The sequence below is a fragment of the Cryptomeria japonica genome, chromosome 11 (genome assembly GCF_030272615.1).
Source record: "Cryptomeria japonica chromosome 11, Sugi_1.0, whole genome shotgun sequence".
Lineage (NCBI taxonomy): Eukaryota > Viridiplantae > Streptophyta > Pinopsida > Cupressales > Cupressaceae > Cryptomeria > Cryptomeria japonica.
Window position 1 is genome coordinate 174,914,747 of NC_081415.1, and position 22,005 is coordinate 174,936,751.

General features: G+C 35.4%; 2 protein-coding genes across 2 annotated transcripts; one reads left to right on the forward strand and one right to left on the reverse strand.

Annotated features, from left to right (window-relative positions):
• Nucleotides 1-3,829: 3,829 nt before the first annotated feature.
• Nucleotides 3,830-4,400, reverse strand: LOC131859786 (uncharacterized). The gene is made up of 2 exons (XM_059213850.1): nucleotides 4,312-4,400; nucleotides 3,830-4,171 (listed from the first exon to the last, which is right to left on the reverse strand). The coding sequence occupies exons 1-2, from the start codon at nucleotides 4,392-4,394 to the stop codon at nucleotides 3,847-3,849; spliced, it is 408 nt and encodes a 135-aa protein (XP_059069833.1). The 5' UTR covers nucleotides 4,395-4,400; the 3' UTR covers nucleotides 3,830-3,846.
• A 16,047-nt stretch (nucleotides 4,401-20,447) lies between these two features.
• LOC131036918 (uncharacterized) lies at nucleotides 20,448-21,212 on the forward strand. The gene is made up of 2 exons (XM_057968928.2): nucleotides 20,448-20,567; nucleotides 20,714-21,212. Exons 1-2 carry the CDS (start codon nucleotides 20,485-20,487, stop codon nucleotides 21,042-21,044), a joined length of 414 nt encoding a protein of 137 aa, XP_057824911.2. The 5' UTR covers nucleotides 20,448-20,484; the 3' UTR covers nucleotides 21,045-21,212.
• Nucleotides 21,213-22,005: the final 793 nt, after the last annotated feature.

Here is a 22,005-nt window from a genome sequence, read left to right on the forward strand (position 1 = left end):
CAATGAATCTTGAAGAGGCCTTCAATCTGGAGGAAGATGATGGTATCTCTAACCAAGATTCGAAAGATGAGGATTTCAAAGCTAAAGAAGAAGAACAAGAAGAACATTATAAGGAGGGGTTGGAGGAAGAGAGTGAGTCCTTGGAGGACTCAGAGGATTCTAACTCAAACACATAGCTTCTCAACTCTTGGTAGGATCTAGAAATGGTCCCTTGCTCGTTGGACTTGCCTTCGGACAAAGAAAATGGAAAAAACCCGAAGGATTAGATTATGGAGCTTAAAGAGAGAGTCTTGAACCTAGAAGAAAAAACCAAAGACAATAGGCAACATTTCAATAATATATGTCAAGCCTTTGGTTTGCGCTGTATCATCACAAATGACATCATGAGAAAGGTTGCCATGGGGGTTGTTTCTGGCGAGAGTAAGATGAAAAATAAGGTGAGGAAACTAGAAAAGGAAGGAAAGGGAGATGGTGACAATGAAGACAAGGAGAATAGCCAAGAGGACACCTGGGCCAACCAAGTTTACAAGCTTCAATGAAATTGGAATTTGATTAAAAATGATTAAGATGTTATGCTTAGTTTATTTTTTTCTTAGTAATCCACTAATGATAGTAGTATATATAGTAAGTTTCTTAGAAAGATTTAGGCTTGTGTGTCATATGAACCAAACTATTATTATGGTTGTCTTTATAGTTAAGTTACTTAGTTTTCTTGGTACTCAAAAAACTTATTTTATGCTTGAGAGATGGTGGTTAGTCAATGCTAGTATGTTTAATTATAGAGACATGTTAATTTTTTATTAATTCTGAGGAACAGCTAGTTGGGCTTTCTTGGCTGGCTTCTTGATGCCAGTCCTTTTGATGTTGTACTATGCTTTTGTTGTTTTGTAGGTTTAGGGACTTCTCCCTGCTAACTTAATTAAAAACAATAATCTAATTCTATGAGATGATAGATTGCATTGTGTACATTGGTATGCAACTTGACATTAATCTACACAATAATGCTAGAATATCAATACTATGAGATTTCATATAGATAAATCAATCAAACATCATTCCATTGGTATAAAATGAAGCTTAAATTATCTATAATAATTTTAGACAATTGGGCTTTAATTAAGTGATAGAAAAAAATTTCCCTAGACCAAAGATGAAGTAATGGCGAAAAAACACCCTTAATTACAAAAGTATAATTATATCACGTAGAAAAAATTGTTCCCATCCAATTATTTCAAATCTTGAGAAGGATTGTGATTTCAATATTGACTTAATTATTCAATGAAACTTTCTTCATTTCTAAATATCACATAAATATTGTGTTTTTTATTAAGGAAAATGGGTTTTTGACAAGGTCAAAGCCTTGGTACAAAAAAGAAGGTTAGCCAAAGAGTAACGGGGAACAACATAGAATAGAAAAGAAACTAATCGAGCACCACCACACATACTAGACAACAATCTAACTAGAACAAAATAGAAACCACTAAAAAATAATAGAGTGGAAAGAAACCAACTCAAAAACAACATAGCAAAAAGAAACCATCACAAAAACAATACAAGAAGAAAACCCAAGACAAAACTTGAATCAAATCAAGCCAAATGTAGGATTGAATCAAATCTATAAAACTCCACACCCAAGGCACCACCTAAGAAGGATAGACCTTCTTAACAAGACATTTCTTCTTTTGTTGCATAATTGTCCAAGAAGAACCATCATCCATAACTAAAACCTTAGGACAACAGGGGGAAGAGGCACCTTTGAAATGAACTAAAAGGACATAAAGAGGAAAGGAATGGGGCAAAGAAGAAGAGGCTTCCTTGTCTATAATTGGAAGATTAGGAACAATAGGTGAAGCAGGGTAACATGCATTGAACAATAGAGAAAGAGGAGAATCACTAGTTCCAAGGAGAGGTGTCTCAAGAAAAATAGAAGAAGAAGCCACCTCTTAGACCTCATGAATATTAAAAGCCAAAAGAGGAGTCACCATTTCACTAGAGTCACCATCACAAAAACAATACAAGAAGAAAAACCAAGACAAAACTTGAAGCAAATCAAGCCAAATGTAGGATTGAATCAAATCTATAAAACTCCACACCCAAGGCACCACCTAAGAAGGATAGACCTTCTTAACAAGACATTTCTTCTTTTGTTGCATAATTGTCCAAGAAGAACCATCATCCATAACTAAAACCTTAGGACAACAGGGGGAAGAGGCACCTTTGAAATGAACTAAAAGGACATAAAGAGGAAAGGAATGGGGCAAGGGAGAAGAGGCTTCCTTGTCTATAATTGGAAGATTAGGAACACTAGGTGAAGCAAGGTAACATGAATTGAACAATAGAGCAAGAGGAGAATCACTAGTTCCAAGGAGAGGTGTCTCAAGAAAAATAGAAGAAGAAGCCACCTCTTAGACCTCATGAATAGTAAAAGCCAAAAGACGAGACACCATTTCACTAGATTCATCATCCAAATCATCAAGAAGCATAGTGAAATGGTTAGGAAGAGCATTCTTCTACCAAGTTGGGGAAGACATTTTATGAGAGCTATGTGAACAAGTAGAGGCCAAACACCCAATAGAAAAACAACATTTAAAATGGAAAAGGGGTATCTTCATAATCTAACATCTATGACCAAGCTTGATCACCAAGAAAATCATATGTTATTTATTCCAAAACTATAACTTTACACAAATTAGAATCACGGTGCTAATGATGATTGAATCTGGTTTTAAAGTTGCCATTCATTTACAGAACCATCTCCTCCTTGATCAACAAGATTATTTCATACGTAATCTACAATTATTTTATTGCAATAAGAGAACACTATATTGTATTATATATTAAAGTGGTTCCATTTCATGTTGTACAAATTCCATTTTGAGACAATCTAGGACGATGTTAAAAATTGATCTTATCATTTGACTTTACACTCAAGACTAGTTCTTTGCCGTTAAAAATTGATCTCATCCTTTGTCTTTAAACTCAAGACTAATTTTTTTTGTTGAAAAAAAAACCTAATTATTTTCTTTTAAAAATGATTTTATCCTTTGTCTTTACAGTCAAAGACTAATTCTTTTTCTATTTAACTGTAATACGTATCATTGTGACAATTGAATCATACTAGAAGCAATTTGAACCATTAATTGGATGGACACTATTCAATCCCAACCATATTTTCTGGAGGTTGGCTCACCAACACCACAAAGTGTCAGGCTTATATTGGCTAAATTGATGAGATAAAATGTGATTCATTGATAAGAAACGAGTCTCACGTAAACAGCCGACACGTTGTCTGTTAGACTGCTAAAAATTACCAACGTCAAATTTGTACCACAAATCAATGGTTTGTCAAATTCGTTTGATTAAACGTTAATAAACGAGCTATGATGCCATTAATCTTTTCTCCACTATTGAGGAGTGGACCCTCGACGTTAATCTTATGTTTCGATCAAATGGAAGCCATTGCAAATCATATTACATTTGGCATAGATTCAAGCGAATGATAATGGAAGTTTGTGTTATATATGTGAGAACATCATGAACTACAAAAGGAGGGATTGCTAACAATGAATTTCATCCTGTGGTGTTGATGATAAACGGATTTTATATAACTCAAAGTAAGATTTTATTTACAGAAACAGTAATCTCTTAAACTGCTAATAATTTTAAGTGTAAATCGAATATATTTACAGCATCATCACAAATGAGAATCGAGAGACAATTCCAAAGCAGGTTTGGCATATTATCATAATCAAAATACTGAATCCCAGAGGATTTCTACATTATTCCACGGAGAATTAGATGCTATCCTGTGCAGAATCAGGTTCCCTGTAGTGAAAACCATTGCAATCAACAGACAATTTCATCAAGAAGCTTATACCTCTTCCTATTTTTTCTTTCCATTCTGTCGCTTAATTCAGGCCTTCCCTTCTTTTTCAGCAATTTAGAAATTTGTTCACCAATTTCAGAACAAGATTTTCTCAAATTTCTCTTGCCTTTGTTATTGTTTGTACACTCTTCAAATCCAACAGAATTTCTCATTTTTTTAGCAGAACCCCTCATCCTAAGCTTAACATCAGAGCCTGCGTTCTCCTCTTGAATAGTGAAGCACCAGTCGCACAATTCACTGATACTGTCAACTGATACGTTCTCATAATATGCTCTGCTACAATATCTGCCCAAGAAAGCAAAAAACAATTAGCCAATATTTTAGGCCTTCACAAATCTATTTCTAAATTAGCATATACTGCATGAAACTTTGTTGTCTAAAATTGAATAAACTGGAAGCAATAAGGAGAGTGATTGTTATCTTACTGATGCTGGAAACGGATTAAACATTTTGTGCATTGGAATAGATAGATCTGGAAGCCCACATCCCCACACATACTGCACTCCATTGTTGTTTCTTCTTATTCTGTAATTGAGATTGTATAGTGCACCTAAAATATCAGAATGCTTGTTTGATGTATAAAGTCTAGAAGACGTGGAAAGTAGTGAGAAATTGCCAAATAAAGGCATTTCATTAAGAAAACGAAGGAATGCGTGGAAGTAACGTTTCCTCTTAAACACGGTAGCATCTGATTTATTTATTTTCTGGACTCTTTTCAGACTATGTATTTTCTGATTTATATGCATGTGACTTCTCATTTGGATTTTTCTTTTCAGCTTTGTGGGTCCCGTGGTATAAGTTTACAGCAAAATAAAAACATTATATATTGAAATAACTATTTCATGTTATAAATTAAACTTAATTTAGATGATTAATTTTACATATGTAATATTATTTTGTAAAAAATTAAATACATATATTTTAAATTCATATATTGTATAAAGGAAGCAGCTATCAGATCATGAATGATAAATGCAATTAACATATTAAAATTTAATTAACTAATCATTTATATTTCAAGATAGCCCTCTCTTTACATAAATAATCATATCTATTATTTAAACTTTTATAACATTATAATGTAATCTTAAGAAATATTGAATTACAGTGTGGATTGTTTCAAGACTAATTGTGATGGAAAGATTCTTTGCTAAACAAGATTCTTAAGAACAAAGATACCTTATTCCAATTGAGTTGACCCAACAAAGGAGATTATGAATTTTGATGTTTTGTGCTAAACGAAATTGTTAACAACAAATATACCTTATTTCAATTGATTTGAACCAGCAAAGAAGATTTTGAATTTTGGGCTAATTAGACCTTTGTTGTGGTTGCATAAGATATTGTTCCTGTTTTTATTCTTTAATATATTAAAGGTGAATCATAGAATTTTTTGGATTCATTAACATTTCCTTGAATGAATACTTTGATGTTCTCAAGAAATAATGACCTCATTATATTCTTTTGAGGGGTCATATCTTCTCTCAAATATCTATTTTCAAGTGTTTTGAAACTTTAGCTTGTGTATAGCTCTAAGTCTAGGTCATCTAAGAAGGTGAATAGATGTACAAATGGTCTTCTTTTCAATTTTAGTTTTATCAAACTTAATATTGATAGGTCTTCTCATGGTAACTTAGGTATAATTATAGGAGATCATGACAATTATGGTATAATCCTTTTTATTTTCTTTCATGTTATGGGAATTGGAACTAATTATTGGGTGAATCTCAAGCTATTTTGATGGATCTTGAGAAATTTTATGGATTGGATTGAAAGTTCATTTGTGAATTAAATTATTTGATATTGGTTTCTTTTATAAAAAAAAATAGGGCTCCGTTGAGTCCTCTTATAGGATTTCTTCTTTAATGTAATAAATTGTCCATCTCTCTTCAAATTTTAAGGATATCTCATTTTATCATATTCCTATGGAATAAAATATTGTAGAAAATTTTCTTGCCAAATGTGCTTAAAGGGACTTTTTTTAATAATCTCTCTAAGGTAAGCTTGCTACATTCTAATAAATTCCATGTATTTTATAACTGATTTGTAATGATTAGATTACAAAATAGTAATAGGTTTCATTATTATAGTATTAATGGTTATTTTTGTTACTCTATACTACATGGATTACACGATGGTGAAAAACCTAAGGTTTTTCATCCTCTTTAATCCTGACTTCTTCCATTTGATAATTTAAATTTCTAAAATTGATCTATTTATATTATTTTAATAAATATATTTTTACCATTTTAAATAAATTAAAATGAGTCTTATCTAATGAGATTATCCCATATATTAATAATAATGCAAAAAATGAATTTGCCTAACATAAACTTAAGACGAAGAAAATAAACTATATATTGCCTAGTAAACCATAGTAACAAACTCATCAACTCATAAAGATAGGAAAAAAAGGAGAAATCAACCCTTTGTGGACATTATGGAGGTGACACAAACAAGGAGAACTCAACCCTATGTGGACATTATGGAGGTGACACACAGTGGCCACATAAACCTATGCAAAACATATAAACCTAAAAAACTTTGAATATCAATCTACAAAACAATCAAAAAATGAATTTACTAAATGTGTGTCAATGACAAGTGAATTATGGATTTGTGTAGTAGAAATCTACCACCTAATGAATTCCTCTAAGATTAAATGTAATGAATGCAAGCCTCACTAGCAAAAATATTTCATGCACCCCTCTTCTTGCATTCACCAACATGGAAGCAATTTTTTTTTTTCCATGTTAGACTAATTCCTCAAAAATCCATTACAAGATATTTGGTAAGAATATAATGAATGTAAGCCTCACTAGAAAAAATATGTCTTACACATCTCTTCTTACATTCACGAACATGAAAACACAATTTCCTACCATGTTAGACTAAATCATTGCTAATAATATTGAATAATTCACTCAGACACCGAGTTCATAAGAAAGAACAATCCCACCAACATCCCAACTCCCAACTTCACTATCATAATCCTTTGGAAAACTATTATGTTTCCTTGATTAGAATGAACCAATCACAACTAAAGTCATTAACCAATTTTTTTACTTCTCCTTTTTCCTAAATAATATCCATAAGATTGGATATTGAATTTATTAATCTTTTTCGTATATATTTCAATATCCTAGGATTCACATTTGTATGAGGTGAAGCTAACTCTTATATTTCTAACCTAGACCATGATAGAGGAGGATTAAATGATAAAATTGGCCCAAGGAGGACACAAATACACATTCAAAATATAAAACCATAGATTAAAATTTCAATTTGAATAATGATGTAGAAAGCATGAATAAAATGCTTCCACTAGTATATGTTAAGATTTTGAGAAAAACATCCAAATTTCATAATAAAGATATTCTTTTTCACATATGACATCCAAGAATTAGAAATTAAAAATAAATAATAAGAAAAATTAAAAATTATTCAATTTGTGTTTTCCATAAAACCTAGTACTTCTCCTCATTCCCAACTATCATGAGCAAGCCTTTCCTTCAAATAGAGAGATACAAGGCAAAAATGCCCATGTTTTTAAATTTGGTGATAAAATGAAACAATTTTTTGATAAAAAATTGTTTGGATGATTAATGTTTTCATAATGATGTGATTTATTATGAATTCACTAATCCTTCAAGAACAAAAGTTTTCATATGAACCTAATCATTCATTACAAAGAGGGCCAACAAAATTAGAATACTTTACTAAATGTAGAACAAAATAATTAATCTCGAGACCACCATAAAGAACACTAAATATAGAAAATATATCAAACCAATCACCAAATATAATCGTAGCTACAAAAAATTGTATCCAAATAATATGGAGACTGTATAATTATTCTCATTTATAGTAAGTAACAACTCTTTTTAAAAAAAAATTATGGTGGAGAGGATTTGAAGTTCCCACAAACACCCACAAAATATGCAAAAAAGATATGTAGTATGAGAGGGTACAAATTCTAGTATATGTAAAGTATATATATTTTATATTTTAAACATTATAAAAAATATATGAATTTTCTTTCATTTTATGCTTGTATGCTAGCTATAATGCATGCATAATACAAATAGTATATAAAAATTTATTGAGCCCTCCAAAAAATTTAATTACAATTTTTTTGATGTTGAGAATTAGATGTTGTACACCACGCATATTGTTTATAATGTATTACTTACTATTATTTGTGTATTGCACCTAAGGGAAATTAGATGGATGTGTGTCACTAAGAGATAACATTATTATAGATACTTTATGTGTTGTATTGTAACATTGTGGTTTATTTTTAATGTGGATGTCATTTTTTTATTAGATAAAACTGGGAGAGGCCCAAACCATTACATAACAATGTTGGATGAAAATTTTGTAAACTCAAGACAACTTACAAAATGTGGATTTGCACTATAGCATGTGAGACAATACCTCTTAGAAGGAAAGGTATAGTCTCTTGTATTTATAATTGAAGCCTACCCCTTTTTATTGCTACTTAAAACCACTAATTCTTAACTAGGAGCTAAAATATGTACACTACACTAATAAATAAGGTGTCACTTTCACCGTATTCTCTTTTTTTAGAATAGGTGTTCTTCCTTCATCATATCCTCTTCTTTTAGAATAGATGATCATTTCTTACAATAAAATTTCAAAAAAAACCAAGCATAATTAACCAAGAAGCTCATGAAAGCTCGGAGACTTTCCATGACTTCTTATAAAGCTTTAAGAACAAAGATGAAATACGTGTAGCTCAAAGACTTCAACACACACTTCACATTAAATGCACAAATGTAGAAGGCAAAAAAGAAACAAATAATATAAGTTATCTCTTTGCTTGAGCATGAAACATTATCTTCAAATGTGATCAGTAGTTCAAAGAATCAAGTTTGACAATATATCATTAATTATAAACACACTAAGCAGCTCAAAGACTACAAGATTGGGTTTAAATCTCTCTCGAATAAGACCACAATACTCCCAATAAACTCTCAATAATGTCATCGCATTACAAATTGTTTCAACACAAATATTAAAAGCAACTTGTCTCTTTTATTGACTGCAATTTGATTTATATCTAAAAACAAAGTTTTAGAGTGCTTCTCAAACTGGCAGAGTTTTGTTGCATTACCAAAAGATTCGTCAAAAGATCCAAAAATATTCTTATTACAATGAGATCCCTCATATATTTAGAGGAGAGTTGCAACATGAAACTAGGAAAGTTACAACTAGTCTTTGACGAAGTCAAAAGTAGAGACCTATTTGACTTAGGGAACGTGTAGTCCTATATGTGTACTACTGCATACATAAAATGTCACTTGAAGTGTCGATAGATTATTTAAAAATGACACTTGAAGTGTTGATTGAAATTACAAAATGCCACTACATTACAGATTCATAAAAATGACTAAGTTTCCAAAGACACATCTTTATTATGATCATCCTTCTTTAGAAAATCTTCATATTGTCACCAAGTACCCTATATTTCAGAATCATTTGGTGTTTGCAATACTTGATGCCACTGAGGATGAGAGGAAGATCGGATAGGAGTATTTCTTCTTGAACTTCATTGTCTTTTCTCTAGAGAAGGTTCTAACATTTGAATAGAAATGTAGCATTGGGAAAATATCAACACTTGTAAGGAGCAACTCATCGACCATCTTGATCATTTGAACTGAACAAGATTATGTATGTGCTAAATTTGGCACCATCAAGATTACAAAAACCCTTATTGTACCATGGTATAACAAGTGTAAATCGGGCCTACGGGCCCTATTTAAACGTGTATATAATTGGTGCAATTCAAGTTTATAGACCTGAATTACAATTAAGGCTAAGTGTAGTTGAAAGGTGCACTTTGAGTTCATAGATCTGAACTGCACTTGGAAAATAGGCTAGGTGTAGTTTAGACCTATAGACATAAACTACACCTGGGGAAAAACATGTGAATGGTGTAGATTGGACCTATAGGTCTGAAGTACACCTAAATAATGTATTTGTTAAAACTTGTGCAGGTCAGACCTATAGGTCCGATCTACACCATTATAGTGAAGGGCTAACACAGGTGTAGGGTCGACCTATGGGTCCAAACTACACCTAGGGGAGATACATGGTGTAGGTCAGACCTACAATCCCACCATACATCAAAGAGAAAATAACAAAGTGTAAGGTAGACCAATAGGTATGACATACACTTAGAAAACTTAGTACTTAAATTTGGTGTAGGGTGGGCTTACAAATGTGCCATACACTATGTATAAGCTTCATGGTGTAAGGAGAGTTCGTAAGTTTGCCTTACACAAAACATCACACTTAATGGGAGTAAGGTGTAGGTTAGGCTTGTGGATCTTCCATACACCTTAATCAAAGGCGATGGCAAGGTGGAGGTTCAATTTTGGTTTTTAAACCCAATTTGCACTAAGAAAACTAAATGGTGTAATTCGGATTTGTAAACCTAAATTGCACCTAGACACTTAAAATTCACAAGACACACAAAAGATCAAGAAACTTCAAATAAATGTTCTAAGATGGAAATTCATGCATTGGAAGTGACACAAATTACCTCTAAAAGCATGTATAGAGCATATAAGTGACAAATTGGACAAAATTTGTAGGGTTACCCCAATTTTTCTAAATTGGGGATAATAGGAAGGTAACTAGGAAGGTGAGAAGGAGGAACTCATAGATAGTGAGACAACCAAAATGAGAAAAAGAAAAGACTCCTTTCGGAAAGAAAAGCTTTTGATTAGAGCAACAAACTGGTAGGAACAAGGGTCCCAAACCCACAACAGTACAAACTCAGAACAAACAGATTTAGAAACCCCAAAACATTAAACAATCAAAAACCCTTGCATTGGAGATAAAGTAGCCAAGGAAATAGAATATTAACACTAGGTTTTGAAAGGCTTCTAATAAAATTTTGTTTGAAGGACCACCTTTAATAGAGACTATCTTTAAGAAGGAAGGAGACCACAAAGAACACAAAAATAACCGGTTTTGGAAGGTACCCAAAAACCCAATAACATTAGACATATTTAGTCATTCTAAACAAACACTAAATGGAATATTAAAAGAATGGACTAGAACAAGAAAGCTCATAGGGTTTTGAAAGGTGTCCCTAAATTTTTTACTAGTAGAAATCTCTACATACAAGGATCGCCCACCTAGAAACCCCCTATGCATCTTATGTTCATAGTAGCACACATCTGCAACAACTAGAAACTTCCCACATAGAAACCAATCTAGAAACTTCCTACATAGAAACCAATCCAGAAACTTCCCATGGGATAGCCAAGTAGCACACATCTGCAACAACCATAGAGAAAAAAGGGGCCAAGCTCACCCACCTAGAAACTCCAAATCTACAACCACAACTCTAGCATCATGGGCTGAGTCAAATAGATCAACCTCACTAATGAATGAAACTCACATGTAAATTGTATTTGATGACACATTAGATAGGGAAGAACACAAAATGGATCCTCAAACAAGGTAAAATCCCTCATAAGATAGCTCCATAAACAAGGCAAAATCCCTCATAGTGCAAAGTCCTCTAGGCATAATAGACGCAGTACCTAAGGATTCACTTTGGCACAAAATAGGGACAACTAAAGAAATACCATGAACTTAAGAAGTAGGATGTTCAAGTCTATCCAATCCCTGAGGGAACTGAGAAAGAAAGCACATAGTCTTGTTTGAGACCCCAAGAAAAAGTAGGACAACATCTGGAACATCGTCCAACCAAATGTACCCTAAAATGCCACAAAAATCTGACTTGGAGGGGCATGAGAATTGATAGAGCAGCCAAGCAATACCTCTTCACCATAAGACTTTGCTTCCATGTCCTCAAAAACATTGTCTACCTCTCCAGAAACTCTTACACCTCCTCTTCATCCTCCACTCATGCTCTCTATTATTTGTATGATATGTGTGCATGTAAAGTGGATTTCACATTGAGATATTATATTGTATTTATTTAATATTGGGAAAAGTAATTTAATAAAGTAAAGCTTAGTACCCAATATTAAATGTGGGGTCAATGGTTTGTAATCCCATGGTATCAATCAAATGGTTTTATATAATACCACTTGGTGGTTTTGTGGGAGCTTGTTACTATAAAAGCAACCACAAGGGTAGTTGTTTAAGGTTAGCCAAGCTAGCATTTGTGGAGTTTATTAAGCATGGCATAAGTTGTCTAGTTGCATGCTTGTTCACATGGAGTTCTTAAAAGAGGGCTTGTGATTCAAAAATATTTATGGCATATTGTAATGTGTTGGTGTAAATAAATATTCATTTTGGATATTATTACACTTTACTTAAGTTAACTTAGGATAATGCATCTCTTCTTAGTTTGGATTTGAGACACTTAGGGAAGTGTGCACATAGGGATAGAGCTTGTGTGAGAAATTCCACCTTTTGTGGTCTTATTTTGCTGTTACACACTACATTCGATGGGTCATCCACCTCTTGTGGAATATTATATTATTTCTCCTACCTACCCCTAGTATTTCTTACCTACCCTTGTTTCTCATTGAGCCACATGTCATAATTGTGTGCTCGTACATCCATATGGCCTTGCCTATATAAGTAGGCTTATATTCATTGTATTGGTTAATCCAATTGATCATTTGCATATTGATGAGAATACAGTTTGTTCTTATCATTCTATTGTCTCTCTTTTTATGCTTTTCATTGTGCCCTTGATCTTGGCAAAATCTTACATGGTATCAGAGCCATTGGGGCTTCATTGATTAGTTTTTTTGGAGACATTTTGGAGGCTTCTATTTTCGGATTTGGGGATCTTCATTTTTTGGGGGCGTCGTACAATGATTTGGACATCACCGTTGAATCCAGGAGGCCGTTTCCATGAATTTATACTATAAAGTCGACCTATTCTGGTGAGAATTTTTTTTTTCCCATTTTGGCTATTATTGTACGGATTTCGGAATTTTTTTCATATTTTCTGAAAAAAAAATTCAAAAAAAAATTCAAAAGGGCGATCAAAATTTTTGGAAAAGAAAAAACAAAAAAAAATATATTTTTGGGGGATCCACAGACCCCCCCCATGCCCTTCGTACCTGCGTTGTTGCAGGTTCACGTCGCCACTGTACCGCGCAGTAGGCGTTGTAGACAGTACCGTAGCAGAGTACCACCCGCCGCCGCCGCAGCCGCAGCCACCCACTGCCGCCGCCCCCACACCGCCGGCCACCCAGACCACCCGCCGGCAGCCCAGACCTCACCTCCGGCCCCCACCTTGGCTCCCGGCCCGCCAGTATCTCCACCCACCGGCAACGTCTCCCTACCGTCAGTGGCTAAACCGACGGAGCCGCGCCCGCCACATGGTAGGCGGCCACTGGCCCGCGGTCAACACTGTACACCTAGTCATAGAGCCACATCATCTGTCTATATGCACAGTCACTGTGCCACGTCAGCCAACCGTACACCCAGTCAACTACACAGTCACCGCGCCCAGTCAGCAGTCCATACGGTACGGACGCCCAGTCAGCAAGGAGGTGAAGTTTTTGTGATGATCATATGGTAGTCAAATTTAAGAAAGTAAATTGCTGACATCAATGCCACATTAGAATCTTTTTGAAATGTTTTGACCCCCTCTCCATTGAGCTTTTCAGTTTTGCAGTCCAACTTTGAAAGGCCATATCTTGCTCATTTTTGCTCCTTTTTTGGTGCATTTTTTTTTGAAATGGGCTAAAATTTCATGATCTTCGTAGTGGTGTGGTTATTTTCTGATTTTGGTGCATAGGTTTTTTGGAATTTTTGGATTCTCTCAGCTATACCTGTCCAATCCTCAATTTTGCAACTTCAAAGGCCTCGTTTGAGCTCATACGACCTCCTTTTCAGGTGCCATTTTTTTTGAAAGTGAATGTTTTTTCATCTACTTTCATAATCTATGATCAGATTTTAGAGATTTTGAGTGGAAATTGTACTTTTAGACATTGGTATTATTTGGCCTATTAGGTGCTTGTAATGTGCTTGGATCTTAGTTTAGATCTCTTGCATTATCAGTTTGAGTCTCTTTTGGCCTTATTGAGGCAGTTGTAAAATTTTAATCAGAAGTCCACTTTGCCATCTTTTGCAAGTGGCCCATTATATACGCACTAATTATAAAGTGCCAAATCATCACTTTTGGGGGGGGTTCTTTGATTGAGTGAATTTGGGGGGGTGTCTTGTGTGATTGTGGCTCTCTTTGTGCTCTTTCCATTTTTGTTGCAATGAGTTCTAATAAGTTTCCACCTTTAACTCCACATAATTATGCATCATGGAAAATTAAAGTATGGAGTAAATTAATGGAAAAGGGTCTCACACATTATATAGATGGAACAATAACAGCACCACCTGATCCTAAGGTTGATCCAAATACTCAATTAGAATGGCTCACAAAGAATTGCATGGCTCTTGGAACTTTGTGCAAGTATGTATCAGATGACCTCATTTTTCACATTGAGAAGTGTAAAACAATCAAAGAGGCTTGGGATATGTTTTAGAAATTGTATGGTCAAGTTGATGAAATTAGAGGCTATCATATTGACAATGAGCTCACCAACTTAGATCCCAAGAGTTTTGATACAATCCAAGATTATGTCACCAATGCAAATGAGCTAAGAGCAAAGCTTAAGGATTGTGGAATTGACAAAAAGGATGCTCAGTTGATATTCAACTTGTTGGACAAGCTTGCACCAGAATATGCAACATTTGTATCTAGCTTCCAAACTCATCGTTTGACAGTGGGGAGTTCCTATGTTATGCCTTCATTTGATGCTTTCACAGAAATGTTAATATTGGAACAATCTAAGTTGTTGAACATGGGGCTTCTCAAGTCTTCAAAGTCCAAGGCTTTGGTGGCAAATCAAGGGAATCAAGGAAGTCAAGGAAAAGATTCCAACAAGAAGAAGAAGCACTCTAAGTCTACGCCACAGCAGGAAAAAGGACAATCATCCTCTCCATCACAAGGCAATTTTTCATCCTCTTCCAAGAAGGGGACACCACCTAAGAAGGATAAACCAACTTGTGCATATTGCAAGAAGTATGGTCATGATGAGCATTGATGCCATGCAAAGCAAGTTGATGAGTTAACTAATATTCTTAAGAAAAACAACATCAACTTGCCATTTGCCTACATAAAGAAGGACTCATCTCCTTCCTCTTCCTCACAGTCTAAGGGAAAAGGGCAAGCATTTGTGGCTACAACAAGTTCTTCACAGCAATGGATACTTGACTCGGGTGCGTCATATCACATGGGTTCTACAAAGGAGCAGTTTTCTTCATTGGAGCCATCTAAGGTACCTCACATTTATATAGGCGATGATACACAAGTAGAGGTTGAAGGGAAAGGTTCAGTTGACATGGATGATGGAACATTTGAGAATGTTCTCTATGTTCCTAACTTGTCTACCAACCTTCTCTCTATCTACCAAATCACTCACTATGGGAATGGGAAAAAGGTTGAGTTTACACTAGATTCAGTTGTGGTAAAGGAGCTTGATGATGATGTCTTGGTAGTAGTGGGACAAGTCAATGACAACTCAAGGCTTTATTCATTCTCCCATTTTGTGCCAAGTTCACCTTCTAGGGCCTTGCTTACTCATTCAAATTCAGAAAGTAAGCTATGGCATGAGCGGTTTGGTCATCTCAACTACCGCTATCTTCAGCAACTCAACACTAAAGACATGGTCACAGGTCTACCTCGAATCAATTTTTCAGAGGGTGTATGTTCAGTTTGTTCCATGGGAAAGCATCCTGAGGAGAAGTTTGATAAGGGGAAAGCTTGGAGAGCTTTGGAAGTTCTTCAACTTGTTCACAGCGATATAGCAGGTCCATTTCCAGCACCTTCATTTAGTAAGGCCCGCTATGTCCTCACCTTCATTGATGACTACTCCCGCTTCACTTGGGTCTACTTTCTCATTAATAAGAGTGAAGTATTTGACAAATTTCAGGACTTCAAGACTCGTGTGGAGAAGCAATCAGGGAAAGTGGTCAAGATTCTTTGCACAGATAATAGAAGGGAATATGTGAACAAGAGACTTGAGGATTTTTGTACACTTGAGGGGATTGATCTTCAGCATTCTGTAGCATATACTCCACAACAGAACGGAGTTGTAGAACACAAGAATAGAACTCTCAAAGAAATGGCTAGCTGTATGATACATGCACGTTCTCTTGATCCCGCCTTTTGGGCAGAGGCTATCAGTTGTGCCACACACATCCAGAATCGGGTTCCTCACAAAGCTTTGCAAGGTATTACTCCTTTTGAGGCTTGGGCTTGTAGGAAACCGATTGTGAGACATTTCAGAGTCTTTGGGTGTCCAGCATGGGCTCGCATACCTCCGCAGAAATGCAAGGCATTGGAACCTTAGAGTCGACCTTGCATATTTGTTGGATATCCTGAGGTTGTTAAGGCATATAGATTGATGGATCCTGAGACACATGAGGTGTTCATTAAGAGGAGTGTTCACTTTGAGGAAAGCTCTCCTAGCTTAGCCTCTCTACCTCCTCCATCTTTCTCCATTGTGGATAGTGATGTTAGTGATTCAGATGATGAGACTCCTTCAACTACAACTCGTAGGGTTACACCTCCATAGGGTCCACTTGCAATTGAGGAGCCTCATTCTCCACCTCCACCTCAACCTCGTTGGGCTCAACAGACACTTGAGTCTATGGGTTCTCTTGTTGGGGATCCTTCAGATACATAGAGAACTTGATCACAACATCAAGATCTTCCACATGCATTCATTGCTACTGCTTCTGATCCACAGACATTTAGGGAAGCATCAAGGGTTCCTGAGTGGGACCAAGCTATGGAGGAAGAGTATAGTTCCTTGATGAGGAACAACACATGGGATTTAGTCCATCTCCCTAAGGGGAGAAAGATGGTTCGATGTAAGTGGATCTATCGAACCAAGTTTGTAGCAGATGGTAGTGTGGATAAGTATAAGGCTCGGCTTATTGCGAAAGGTTTCTCTCAGGTTGCAGGTGTTGAATATACTGAGACCTTTGCACCTATAGCCAAGATGAACTCCATTCGTTTGACACTTGCTATTGCTGTAGCTCATGGTTGGGTTGTACATCAGATGGATGTGAAGAGTGCTTTTCTTCATGGTGATCTTGATGAGGAGATTTATATGGAGCAGCCACAGGGTTTCATCCAGGATACTTCCTTGGTTTGCAGACTAAGGAAATCTCTCTATGGCCTTAAGCAGGCCCCCAAGGCTTGGTACGCCAAGATGGATTCCTTTCTTCTCTCCGCAGGGTTCACCAGGTGTCATTCCGATCCGAATGTCTACATTTTGCGATAGGATGACTCTCACTTGATACTTGTGCTCTATGTTGATGACTTGATCATTACAAGGAGTACTTCATCCATCATTAGCAGGGTCAAATCTGCTTTGCATGACAGATTTGCTATGACTGACTTGGGTCTTTTGCACTACTTTCTCGGGATAGAGATTTCACAGTCACCTTTCAGGATTACACTATCACAGCCCAAGTATGCTCTTGATCTACTTGCACGCTTTCATATGGCTAATTGTAAGCCTGCCCTGACTCCCTTTCTTTCAGGAGTCAAGCTTGAGGCTCATTGTTCTTCTCCACTAGTTGATGCCACTTTGTATCGTCAGCTTGTGGGTAGTCTCATCTACTTGACTCATACACGCCCTGATATTTCATTTGCAGTTGGCATGGTTTCCCGCTTCATGTAGGAACCACATGAGCTTCATTGGAAAGCCGCCAAATGCATCCTTCATTACATCCAGGGTACACATCACTATGGGATTCACTATGCAGCAGGCATAGGACTTCATTTGGTTGGTTACACAGACTCTGATTGGGCTAGCGATCTTGATGATTGTAAGTCTACTTCTGGTTACAGTTTTCACCTTGGTTTAGGCCCCATTTGTTGGCAGAGCAAGAAGCAACATGCTATTGCTCTCTCTTCGACTGAGGCTCAGTATCGAGGCGCTATTAACGCAGTGACTGAGACCATTTGGCTCTAGCAGATTCTCATAGAGTTTGGATTCACCACTCCACAATCGATAGTTCTACATTGCAACAATCAGAGTGCTATTGCGATCTCGAAGAACCTGGTCCAGCACCAGTGGACCAAACACATCGAAATTCATATGCACTATATTCGAGAGCTCATTCAGGAGCAAGTCATTGATTTGCAGTATTGTCCTACAGTAGAGCAGGTTGCTGACATATTCACCAAACCTTTCACCGAGAGTAAGTTCCAGCAGTTGCGAGCTCTCTTGGAGGTGCGGGATGTGTCATTAGGGGGGTCAGCTGACTTCTCCTTCCTCTCTTATGGGGGGGACTTTTTCCTCTTTAAGGTTTTGTCCTTCTTCTTTGAGAGTCTTTTGTACATTCATCTCTCTTTTGGGGGGGATTTTTTTCCCAATGGGTTTTCTCCCTTTCTCTGTTTGTGAGAGATTGCATTGCATTGTTTTGCTTGCATTTGCATATTGTACATGGGTACCTATCATGGCCTAGTAGCCGGGACCCATCTTGCATTGTTGACTTGAGTCTTCATTCCCCTAAGTTGCACTTAAGGGGGGGTGTTGGTGTAAATAAATATTCATTTTGGATATTATTACACTTTACTTAAGTTCACTTAGGATAATGCATCTCTTCGTAGTTTGGATTTGAGACACTTAGGGAAGTGTGCACATAGGGATAGAGCTTGTAGGAGAAATTCCACCTTTTGTGGTCTTATTTTGCTGTTACACTCCACATTCGGTGGGTCATCCACCTGTTGTGGAATATTATATTATTTCTCCTACCTATCCCTAGTATTTCTTACCTACCCTTGTTTCTCATTGAGCCACATGTCATAATTGTGTGCTCGTACATCCATATGGCTTTGCCTATATAAGCAGGCCTATATTCATTGTATTGGTTAATCCAGTTGATCATTTGCATATTGATGAGAATACACTTTTGTTCTTATCATTCTATTTTCTCTCTTTTTATGCTTTTCATTGTGCCCTTGATCTTGGCAAAATCCTACATAGTGTTGCATTGTTGAATAATACAAGGTGATGGATTCTTTTTGAGGTTGGATTTTTTTCCTCTTCAGGGCTTTCGGATTCTATATTTTGTGCTATCTTTGATGGGTATGTTTTTTTTTCTTTTGCATATGGATTTCAAGTACTTATTTACAAATATTTATCTTATGGTTTATATGAAAATTTTCATTGTATGGCTATAAGTTTACTTTCATTTAAATCCTATTGAGTTTATTATTTATATAGATTTGGATATTCTTAACTCAACTATGAGATCCAATATAGATTTTGATGAGCCATATAAAATAGCTTGGTAGAATCTCTCCAAAAAAGGAGAAGGTTCTTGTAAACTAAAAGATTTGATACCATGTTGAAGTTTCCAAAAGAATGCATATCTCATTGACAATCTGCAATACTAAAAAAATTCAAACTAAAAGCTTAATAATAATAATAATAATCATAATAATAATAATAATAATAATTAACTAAGTGTGAAAATGATCTAAAAGGGAGCCAATTGAGAAGTGTACCCTGTTCACACCAAAAAGAAAATTTCCCAACTATTCATAATCATGAACCACCAATTAAAATAATTCTTTATATTAGGAGATGATCATATTAAGACACGATTATTAATTATCTCAATTGTGCTTAAACACAAAACCCTAAATGCTTGACTCAAGGTGTTTTGGTTTGCAAGCTTATAGGTAATGATAAAATTGCTGAAGTAATGGCCTTTAGACCAATAATTTATCATTTGAAATATTAAGACGAGAGAAATGCAAATTATTGAAGGGAATAATTACACTCATGGCCTAGTCTAAACAACAATAAGATCTTAAGAAATTCAAACTAATCTTGTTTAATAGAAAATGTAATACTATTTATAATTACAAATATAAAATTAAGATTTATTTATCAGAAAAAACAAAATAAATTTTATAATAATATATTTACTAATAACATAAAAAAAAAATTAATTACTTTTATTTCTTAAAGACACTTTATTTAAAAACATTCTAGTAAATTTTGTTGTAGCTGCTCCAATTCTGCCATTTTGTTCAGTTCATGCTATTCTCTCTCTGTTGTTCCAGCTGTTGCTATCAAATTTCCGTTCATTTTAGCTTCGAGTTTTAAGAAAATCTCAAATCAAAATAAACTAAACCCTAATTTGTAATGCGTCTCTTGATATTCTTTTCAACGTAGCCCACAATCCCATTCAATACGACGATGGTGTCCAAGTCCCATCCTCCACATAACACACGTATTCAAAGTAAACAACAGAAGTCGTGTTGCCCAAAACATACGCGTTAACTTCAAAGTAAACAAAAGCCACATTCAAGTATTTCCAGATCACGATAAAAAAATCAAAATCAAATTGGAAGAAACATCCATAGAAAATGGAGAGAATCTTTAGTTAGTCTACAATTGTCAACACAGAAGGCACGAGACGTTACTTACACGGAAGCTTCATGCAAAATTCTACTTTCCCATCCCTCTCTATACGTCAAACAGGAATTCTGTTCTTTATAGGTGCAGAATTACAATATCGATTGAAGAAGAAGAAAAACAACAATGGAGTGCAGTCTGTGTGGCGATGTGGGCTGTCAAGTCTATTTATTCCAATGCAAAAAATGTGTAATACTTTTTCAGCATCAGTAAATTAACATTTACCCTCTTTATTGCTTTTCATTTTAATCAATTTTAGATGGTCAAGTTTCAGCAAGTACACATGCTCATTTATTGTTTCAATTTAAGCAATCAATATAAATTCTGATCATATGGGTTTGGCTCTTTTGGTCAGATATTGCAGCAGAGCATATTATGAGAATGTATCAGTTGAAAGTATAAATGAAGTGTGTGACTGGTGTTTCAGTATTCAAGAGGAGGATGCAGACTATGATGTTAAGCTTCTGATCAAGGGTTCTGTTAAAAGAATAAAAAAATCTGGGTTTGCAGAGTGTACAAACATGACCCACAAGAGCAAAGGCAAGAGAAATTTGAGAAAATCCTGTGCCGGCATTAATGGACAGATACCCAATGACCTGAGGAAGCAGAAGAATCCTGAACTTACATACGGTACTGAAAGAAGAGTTGGGAAGAAATTTAAGCTTCTTGATGAAATTGTCTGTTGATTGCAATGGTTTACATTGTAGAGAAGCTAATTTCTGAAAAAGCTGATCTTAACTGATACATACTTACGAAATAGACCATCTATTCAGTTTTGTATCTTGTCAGGTTAGCTGTTCATGAACATAGGAAATTTACTATGGAATTACCTCTCGTGTTGTTTGATAATAATACTGTGCGAATACTCAATTTACTCTGAACGGTATTTATAATTTATAATGGTTAGCCTCTATTGCTGATGTTTTCATATATCCTTGATTTGCAAATTTTGTAAAGCTGAAAGATTACATATATGGTTCATGTTTTTTTTTTTTTGTATTAAAGAAAATAATAGTTTGGTAGCCCATGTTATTTTTCATCTTGGAGTTTATGATGGAGTTTATGATGGAGTGTGATATGAAGATTATTACAAAATAAATCTTACACAGTTAAATCTCTAAATAATAGTTTGAATTATTTTTTGATTGAATCGGTTTTACAAAATAATTTTAAATCTTTAGTCAGTAAAATTAAACAAAATCAAAGTGGGACAGTGATGCTTGGATCAGATCTAGTTGGCTAGGGATCAAGATTCCTTCTTTCTTAGGGGTACTGGGGACAAGACTCCTTCATATGAGGGTTGGCTGAAGCTTAATTTCGATGGAACCTCTAGAGGTAACCCTGGCGGTGTGTTATAAGGGACCATGAAGGTAGTTTCCCAAGCTTGCAGTCCCAATTCCGGAAGATTCTAATAATACGGCTGAATTTATGACTCTAATGATTGGCTTGCAAGAGTGTCAAAAAATGGTTTAGAAAGATTGAAGTAGAAGGGGATTCAGCCTTAGTTATAAATGCGATAAGGGTGTCGATAAGGGTGTCAAGTATTCTGAACTGGAAACTCAATACTTTGCAGAAAAATGCCTCTATATTCTGGAGAAATTTGACAATTTCACTTGCAAACATATCTACAGAGAAGCCAACTCAGAA

Excerpts from the sequence above, each read along its gene's own strand:
- LOC131859786 (XM_059213850.1), bottom strand. The coding sequence starts at position 4,394 with ATGGAGTGCAGTATGTGTGGGGATGTGGGCTTCCAGATCTATCTATTC. Across the intron at positions 4,172-4,311 it reads TTAATCCGTTTCCAGCATCA|ATATTGTAGCAGAGCATATT; the intron begins GTAAGATAACAA and ends TTTCTTGGGCAG.
- LOC131036918 (XM_057968928.2), top strand. The coding sequence starts at position 20,485 with ATGGAGTGCAGTCTGTGTGGCGATGTGGGCTGTCAAGTCTATTTATTC. Across the intron at positions 20,568-20,713 it reads GTAATACTTTTTCAGCATCA|ATATTGCAGCAGAGCATATT; the intron begins GTAAATTAACAT and ends TCTTTTGGTCAG.